Source organism: Trachymyrmex cornetzi, unplaced genomic scaffold, assembly GCF_001594075.2.
Source record: "Trachymyrmex cornetzi isolate Tcor2-1 unplaced genomic scaffold, Tcor1.1 scaffold35, whole genome shotgun sequence".
Lineage (NCBI taxonomy): Eukaryota > Metazoa > Arthropoda > Insecta > Hymenoptera > Formicidae > Trachymyrmex > Trachymyrmex cornetzi.
Window position 1 is genome coordinate 1,527,033 of NW_017298213.1, and position 9,904 is coordinate 1,536,936.

The 9,904-nt window shown below is 35.4% G+C and overlaps 1 protein-coding gene across 1 annotated transcript in view; it reads right to left on the reverse strand.

Moving 5' to 3' along the window:
* The window catches only part of N (neurogenic locus Notch protein), a 297,648-nt gene extending 296,335 nt beyond the window's left edge, over nucleotides 1-1,313 (reverse strand). Inside the window, exon 1 of the mRNA XM_018510747.1 lies at nucleotides 852-1,313. Within this exon, the coding sequence (XP_018366249.1) occupies nucleotides 852-957 (106 nt within the window). The 5' untranslated portion in view covers nucleotides 958-1,313. The remainder of the gene's footprint in view (nucleotides 1-851) is intronic.
* Nucleotides 1,314-9,904: the final 8,591 nt, after the last annotated feature.

Consider the following 9,904-nt stretch of genomic DNA (forward strand, 5'->3'; position numbering starts at 1 on the left):
GGGGGGGGGGGGGCGCGGTCCCCGTTACGAGCAATACGAGCGCAAAATATCGAGAGGGAGCAGCGAAATGTCGAGTTGGAGCGTGTTAAACGCACAGAAGAAGGGATGGCTCGCTTCCTGGAAAGCTGGGGCTGGGCACCTGTCCCTCAGGGACTGCCAACTCGGACGAGGGCACGCGGGCGCGGGCGGGCGCGGTGCGGGATGAATGAGCACCGCTGTATTGTTAAATATACCATCACGTGCGTTTCATCCGTTTGCAACGTTGCACGTCGCGTCGCGTCGCTTCGAAACTGTTGGCTCGCCTTCGCTGTCAACTGGACTTGGCTGTCAACTTCGCGGTCTGTCAAACGCGAAGAGATCGATGGGGCGTATTCTTTCACGCTTCCGACTTGACGATAGACAAAAATAAAGAAAATTGCATCGACGAGACGAACGGTGTTAGTTTCGAGGAATGACGATCGAGAATCGTGGAGCACTATCGGAGAGTTTGTAAAGTTGAACCCGATCGCACGCGATCGACGGCGATGGTAGTCGATATTTTCAAGACAGATAGTAAAGCAAACTGACACGAGAGTACGGTAATGTCGGACGTCAAGGGAAACGGAGCAGCTAAGGCGATCCCTCGAGGAGGATGACCACGCAGGACGATGACACCGGCATCGACGCTGAGGCGCATATAAACAAAAGCGACCGTTGCGAGCGATACGCGACGCGACGCGACGCGTCCAACGCGCCGGCGCTCGGCGTCGTTCGCCGTTCCCGTTGCCTAGCAGCGGAGCCCGCGACATGTGGCGGCGATTCCGGCAGTCCGGTCGCGGGATACACGAATACGCAGAATTTGATGTACTTACCGGATACCGTGGGCACGCAGTGATGAAACATGGTGAACGCCAGCAACGCGAGCAATAACGGTCCGACCGTGAGCGCGTAATCCAATCTTGGCCGTGGCAGCGACATGGTGCCGTGTAAATATTATTATTACTTTTTTTTTTGTTATCCACACACGTCAGGTAGACACACACTCATCGGAAGGAAGCACGGGCGCACACACTCGGGGGGGAGGACGAACGGACGAAAGGATGGACGCGGACGGACACTCACCGGCCCGACGCACACTTGTTCGGTATTATTAGTGTATTACGGTATTACCGCGCGCCGTCACTCGACTGGACGCATCGTACGCGATGCGCGTCACCAGCGGTCCAGCGGATACGTCACCAACCGAGTCCCAGGGTGCACGGTGTGCTCGCGCGGTTACGGGAAAAAAAAGCATACGGCACGATGTAAACGAACACGACCGCGTCCGAAACACTTCTGGGATCCCCTATTGTTCGCTTAACGTGCTGAAAGTAGTTCCGTGGTGCGCGCGCACCTGCCGCCGTGCGCTGTATCGCTGCGCGAACGCGGGATGGCCGACCATATGCGGCCAATCAACGCGCGGATACAACGGCACGCCGGCCGCGGCACGCCTCTCCTCGCGCACCGTCAACTTCTTTCCGAGGGGATGATTCGAATTCACCCAACAGCTCGCGTTAGCGCTAACTTCGTTCAACAATTCGTTCTAGATGGATCGAAAATCAAAGAAATAACCTGTTTATGTAGGGGGGATCCCGTTTGCCTACAGTTCAGTTGCCTACATGTATTATTGCCTACAGCTCGATTGCTTACATGCGCTTTTGCGCACAAATAAAAATTTTAGAAACGGAGTTACTTTTGCCTACATGTACTATTGCCTACAGCTCGATTGCCTACATGCGCTTTTGCACACACAGTGGGTGACTCTCCAGCCAGTGAAGGCAAGGTGGATGACTTACCGGCCAGTTAAGTTGCTTATACAATGAGATTTATGGAAACCTTTCTTTTTTAATTTAATTTTAAATATGATTAAAAACAGCTTTTTGGCAATTCTGCAGCCGGATTCGGATTCAGCGCAATAAATTACGTAAGAAAATATTGTTAAATCTCAATCAACAAAATGCATGCAGTTCTGTGTAATTAAACATTGGAAAGAAAGATACAATATATTAAAAACATGAAGTCATATCACAGGTTGAACACAACAAATTTAACATTACAAATAAAATTATATAAAATTGATAAGTCTTTAATGTCATCTTATTGTTAAATAAATTTAACTATTTCATCGTTGAATGGCGAAAAAAACAGAGTATAAAGTTAAAATTCTATTATTAAAGTCATCTTCAGAAAATTGAATTGCAAAAATCTAATCAAAAAATTGAATAAATATAAAGAAATAAGCTATGAATATGTGTCTAAATAAGCTATGAATATGCTATTGAAGACTTCATGCAATATCTAACGTAGACAGACAAATGAGTAACAATTTATAATTCGCATAATGATGCAAGTTACCTTTCAAAGTGATTTTTCCAACCTTAGCGCAATTTCAGCGTTTAGTTAGTTATCATTATAGTTATAAGAAATTGCGACGTCATCATCAAATTGTTATCATAAAAAGTAACGAAAGAAGTAACGAAATAGTAACGCTTTCATTCCCTGATTATAGATATATGTATGTGTACATTTCGAAAGAAGTATTAATTATATTCATATAATTTATATAAGGAAACTAATTTAAAAAATCGAAATTAATTTATAGTTGTTAAGCGCTTAACGCAAATATTAGAATTAAAAGTTGAACTACTGTAAGCAGTTCATATTTGTGTCTCTATCGAAAAATGGCTAATTGCTGAACCGGAATAATTAATGTGGTGCTTTATTCACGGATCCTTAACGATGGATCCCATTATATCTCATGTGAAAGATGTCTTTAATTAACACCTGATATTTCTTTTTTCTACGACGTTACCCTAATTGCGTGCGAATAGTCAACCTTAATTAGATCACGGGTATGAAAAATGTTCTATATCTACGATTAGACATTTTAGTCATGTTTTTCGTACAATAATTCTTAAAAAATGAGAATGTAAAGATTATAAATAAGCACGAAAATTCTTGCATTTTTCTAAGAAAATCAATACAGTTTATTATAAATATACGCTGTAAATTTTAATTATAGTTTATTGTAATTTTTTACACATTAAATTAACTTAAATATAATAAATAACGTAACCATTTTCTGAAGTCACTCTAATTGTAAGACATCCTGTTAAACAACTGAAGCTTTCAAAATATTGTATTTCTGTAAACTGAATAAATAACTCTCACACATTGGCCATTACTATAAAATGGTGTAACATATAAAACTGTGACACATAATAGTTTGATCTTTTAAATCGAGCATTGATGTCTCTTGGGGATTGCATCTCTTGTTTGCAGATACAACAATAAAGTTGAAATCAGTGTCGATGTTGATATTATCACTATTTTCTCTTACGTGGCAGTTACTGCGCTGCAAGAAGTAATCGGTTACAATGCCCTAAGCACCGATATGCAACAAGTCGCGGTCGACGCACCGAGAGAAGCATATAGCGCGCGATCATTAATTAACGCTCAGCCGCGCTTGATTGCGTGTAACGCGAAATTCATCGCGGCTATAGCCTTAACCGTCGGACGCCTTAACGAATACAAATGCGGAATTATAATTCGGTGAACCCGGTCTTAAGATCGTACTCCGTTAAGGAACGAGCGAGAAAGGAAGGGGCACACAGGGCAGGCAGAGGCCTTTACGAATAATCTTCTCTACCCCTTTGTACCCGCAGCACGCGAGATGCATGCCACGGAGCTGCAAACACGCGCTTCCCATTGGCCTTATTAATGATGCCATTAACCTTATCATCGAACTGCAAACATCTGCGTCCAGCGACGACGATGTAGCGCGGCCACGGTACAATTGTCCTGTGGTGCGCAACGGCGGTTAGCGTTCAATTGATGAGATTCTCGTCACTGAAAACAAAGCAGATGGAGAAACGGAACTGTGTATATAATTATACGCACCATTACGCACAACTCCGCAATAATTTACTTATCGAAATAATGTGATGTATATTATGGAGGAATGTTACTCTTCTTACAGTTTTTTTTACACAATTTTAGTAAATAAATTTTAAATAATCTAGTAGTGTGTGAATTTAAAGCAATGCAATATATTTTACATAAGTGTAAATGCCTTTCAGCGAAGTGAATAATTAAATCAATGTATTTATTGCAAGCAACATCGACACTGATTTCAACATTCTGGTGTAACCACACTAAAAATAAGATCTTTTTTGGAATTTCTCTTAAAGAAAACTATAAGACGTACGATTCTAATTTTTCACACATGTAAATACACATATATGTCAATATATGAAAAAAATTTTTACAGCATTATTTTCATTCCAAAATTCCAAGAAATTAGTTGAGAGGCGCACACTGAGAGAAAAATGTTTGGTATTTGTAACTATAATTACATATCACTATAATTACGATTATTACTGCTATAATAATAATAACAGTAACTATGTATATAGTTCTAGCAACAAATGTATATAGTTGGCAACCTAAAATGACTATAATTATAGTTGTTATAACCATAAAATAGTTGAAATTACCATAAAAATGATTCAAGTGACTATAATTTTATAGTTATATTTTGGGACAACCACATTTTTTATAATTGTCTCAAAATATAACTATAAAATTATAGTCACTTTAATCATTTTTATGGTAATTTCAACTATTTTATGGTTATAACAACTATAATTATAGTCATTTTAGGTTGCCAACTATATACATTTGTTGCTAGAACTATATACATAGTTACTGTTATTATTATTATAGTAGTAATAATCATAATTATAGTGATATGTAATTATAGTTACAAATATCAAACATTTTTCTCAGTGCAGCGTTGAAAGAATGAGATGACCAAACGGTTGATACGATATCTCGAGAACCAATAGCTTGAAATAAAAAAACAAAATTTTTTCTTAAAGTTTATTTGAATGGCTATCGCGTAAACTAAAATTATTGAAAATTCGCGAGTTGACACGTGTTTTTAGAAAATAATGCAAAAAAACGCTTTTTTTCGCTCAAAAAAGTTGGATAAAAAATTTAATTTTTAGTGAAACCGGTTTATTCTAGTTTACGCGATAGCTAGTTAATCTATAAATGCAACGCCGCAAGAATTTTTTTAATCCATCGGTTAATTTTTTCGAAATCGTGTCAATCGCCCAAAAAAAAACCGGTTCAAGAAAAACGCGTTTAAAGTTTTTTTACAGATTTTTTTTTAAATAAAATGATAATTAAACTATTTACCGTTAATCAGCGATTCCATAAAGTAAGCCTTCAATTTCCTCAAACATCTCTTGCTCATCTGATTTTGCTTCTTTTTTCTTAGTTCTAATCTCTTTTGACTGTTCAGTGGACACACGCTCCGTTTGCTTCACACTCCTCATCTCGCTTTTCGGCGCTATAATTGGCATATGGCCCAATGTGAACTCCCATCAGCTCCATTATCTTAAGAAGTGTGAAGCTACCTTCATTAAAAACACATACTAATACCCAAGCAGAAATTGTAATCACAATTTTTCCTGCAAAAACGTGCTTAGGTGTTAACTGCCACAAGCTGTGATTATACATATATAACTTTTATTGTTGTTTTGAGTGTTCTTTCCTAAGCAGCGCTTTAATAAATCATTTTCAGTTAAACTCTCATAAACTGGTTTAATCGTAACTTGAATATCATCTTCTTACGGTGGCTCGTATGGCTTGTTGTGTTTCTGAGCTTGCAAGGTTTACACCAGCTGATGTCGCAGTATTGATGTTGCGGCTTAGAGTCAGTAGAAATTTTGTGGTAAAAACCTGCCCAGATTTCTTTCCTCATATTTTCTAAAGAATTTGGATGAGGTTGAATTGCCAAACTGTAGTAGGCAGACATTTCTCTAATAGTTTTCTCAGTAAAATTTGCTTCTTTCTTTCTTTCTTTTTTTTCCGGTACCTACACAGTGTCTTTCTTCTCTTGTTTTCATAGCAAAATAGTCTGTTTTTTAACGTTTGTACATACGTTCGATTATGCGTAAAACACACGCCAATTTGTTTATTAAAAACTCAACGCCGTCTAACTGCCGTTCCAACAGCTTTAAATGTTTTTGAGTCGCCATCCCCAATGAAATTTGCATACCTTACGCCCGCGCCGTGCAGTGCTTGTGATCTCTGAACATTTCAACAACTCCGTCGACTTCCATCTTGTCAGAATTTCCTTCGTGATCAGCTTTGCATTTTTCTTTGTGAACATTCCACCACATATCGTATTCCTGTGTGCCAATTTTTTTTTCCAAATCGTACATTCAGAACTGTAACTCGACTTCACTACAAGATCTAATATTTTATTCGTGTACTTTCCGATCAAAGTTACAATAATAAAGAAGTATAGCCTCTTTTTACCCATATTCCACCTCCAAAAACATTCAAATCATTCAGCTGCAGAATTTTTCTCTACTTTTTCGTCTTTAGTTTTTTAAATAACAAAATCGAAAACAGATTGCAAAACTACTGAAATATTATTCAATATTCCATAGTATTCATTGTTGCTTACACTATGAATTCTAATGTCTAACAGTCTCATTATAAAAACGAACTTTCGATTTATTTTGAATGCATTGTTGCAGAGTATAAAAGAAAAAAAATTATAATAAAAAAATATATATATAAACTTCAAAAATTATACTAATAAATTTATATTAACCATTTTTTCTTAAAAAAACATGTTAAGGATACATTTTGGTGTAAAATTTAAAAAAATCAATTTTTTTATTGCATATTTCGATTGTACAACATTTCAAGAATACAAAAATGTCAAAATTTCAGAAAGAAATTCGAAGAATTAACGATTCTTCAGCCAAAAGTCGAGCGGATAAGTGGAGAAGAATTCAGCTTAGTTTCTTTGCAAGAACATGAAACTTGTAAATAAAATCCAAGAAATCGTTCATCTAATTTTGTAAAAGTAATATCTCCATTGCAATCTTCACACTTTACTAATTGTGCCAAAGGTGTGAAAATGTCAAAAAACGAAATAATGCAATAACACACTAATGACACGATTCACTCCGACGCTGAACTACTTCTTTCCAATGAATTTTTCTACAGAAGTACTTGTGAATTCTGTCGAGTTTCATAATGTGTCGATTTCCGTGGAACTTCCTTGGTGTAGATCGATCACTTCTTAATTGAGATCGACCTCCTTTTCGATCGAGAGACATGATTACAACTTCAAACTTTACGAAAACCGAACGAAAACTGAAGCGTCAAGACTATTTCGTTTTGTTCGAACGAAAAGGTTTTAAATGTATTTACGCATATCTTTAAATCTTTCTATGTAACAATATAGGATTCCCTTTGAATTTCCAAGCAGTTGCTCACAACTGTTTGTCTAATCCGCTTATTCAGCTCCGCTACCTACGCTCCGAACGCCGTATCTTTCATCCCTCTCTCTGCACTTCGAGCCCCGCTTGACTTTTGGCTGTATAATCGTTAATTCTTCGAATTTCTTTCTGAAATTTTGACATTTTTGTATTCTTGAAATGTTGTACAATCGAAATATGCAATAAAAAAATCGATTTTTTTTTAAATTTTACACCAGAATATATCCTTAACATGTTTTTTAAAGAAAAAAATGGTTAATATAAATTTAGTAATATAATTTTTGAAGTTTATATTATTATAATTTTCATTTATACTCTGCAACACTGTATTTAGTTTATGTTTTTGTGATAAATAAAGAAAGGAAACTTTTTATAACGTAATATGGCCGGTCTCACCAATTCCAATTAATCTAATCGATCGAGTAAGTGTCAAGTGTAATTCGTCAATTTCGCAAAACAGCATTTGCGATTTATCAGTTCAAATCAGTGACAATCGGTTAACTAAATTAATCGGAGTTGGTGAAACCGACCCATACTGAATCACATATCGATTGTGATGACTAACATTTTTTTTGTTACTTTTATTATTTCAGATCTGGGATTCTAATTCACCTTCTGAACATCGTGAATTACGAAGATAAGTAAATAAATATAAATAATATTAAGAATCTTAATTTTAGATCGCATATATGAGAACACAATCAATATTAGAAAAATGCCTATTACGGTCAAAGCTGGATCTTCATTGCTTTAAATAATTCAATCTTGAATTACTAATATATACTATATATGTACTTGCATATATACCATATTGTAGTCTTTTCAAAATGCGCGCCGAATTGTTTTTCCGAACTATAAACGAAATTAAAACTACTCTAGTAATCGCGAATTAAATTGACAAACAATTTAATAATTTGATGCTACCATCAAGCATCATATTATGAAGATGTTAATATGTTGAAACAGTTAATAAATTTTTTGAAAAGACTACAATATGGTATATATGCAAGTACATATATAGTGTATATTAGTCGTCCGGACGACGACGGCATTATTAGGTCGATACGGTGTTCTACGTGGACATACTTTCTCATTCGCGAAATCATGTCCGAACATTTGATTCTATCCGCCACTGAGAACAAGCTAAATGAGCTCAATAAAAAGATTGTTGAGATCAAGAAGAAAATCCAGTTGTCAGGTAACAGCTCAAATTGTACAAAACATCCTTCGCTAATTTATAGCGTTCCTGACAACCCTCCACGAATAAGTGCTACAAAACTGCTCTACGACAAAGTTGCAGAGTCAAAATTAACTTACTCTTATATAGGGTGTACTACCTCCCAGATAAACAGATATACATCAATTTTACTGCAACTTTACGTTGTATTCGATCATCAAATGCTTCATAGATGAGCCGATTGTGATTCCAAATATTGTAGTCGTATTTAGTAGATCAGAAAACGAAATACCATGATGCAAATATGATGTAAATATGAGAAATCTGATTCTTAATATCTCATATTTACGTCATATTTGCATCATGTTTCGTTTACTAAATGTTGCTGCAATATTTCGAATCACAATCGGCTCATCTATAAAGCATTGGATGATTCTAAGATAAATGTGAAGTTGCTGTAAAGTATATGTACATTTGTCTACTGGGAATATTTTAACGAAAAAAAATTTAATTATAATTTAATTTGTTTTTTTATTTTCAGAATATATACTTATTGATTAAAAGTTTATTAGTTATTTTTATGTATATACAAATTCTTATAATTAACGCAATTATAAATATTCTTGAAAACTCATGGAGTATCGACGGGATTTGAACCTAAGATCTTTGGGACGGTAGCCTACCTATGCTAACGTTGAATTAATCGCACGCTTGTCTGAACATTTTTAAATTTGACATATATTGAATTTTATTTTGACATTCGTACCAATCATATATGCATGTAATATGCATGTATGTATATATAGGGTGTCTGATAACTCCTGACAACACGCGTAAGCAGGTAGAGCGGACTAAACTGATTGTAAGACGAAAAGTTCTCTACACTGAGAAAAAAATGCTGTTGATTCAATTAAAGTCTATATTACGGGTTGTCACTAACATAAGTGATTAATTCATGCTATATTTTATTGATATAAAGGCTTAATTATTGAAATAATAATTTATGCCTTTGTATCAATAAAAATATACATGAATTAATCACTTATGTTAGTGAGAGCCCGTAATATAGACTTTAATTGCATCAACAGAATTTTTTCTCAGTGTACTATTTTACAATTTTCGTAATAGTTAACAAGATATTAATTATTAAAAATCACCGAATATTGGTTTTCAATAATTTTTTACTCAAGTACTATTAAAACTTTACGAAAAAATAGCAAGAGACAAAAATTGTTTATTTTCTTTTTATAGAATTGTGAGAATTTTTTTAGATTTTTTTCAGAATTTTTTAGTATCGTATTTTCCAGGGTTGGGTAGTGCCAAGTTAAAAAGCTAAAAGTTAAGTTAAAAAGTTGAAAAGTTAAATAATTTTAACTTAACTTAGTTACATTTTAGACTCTTA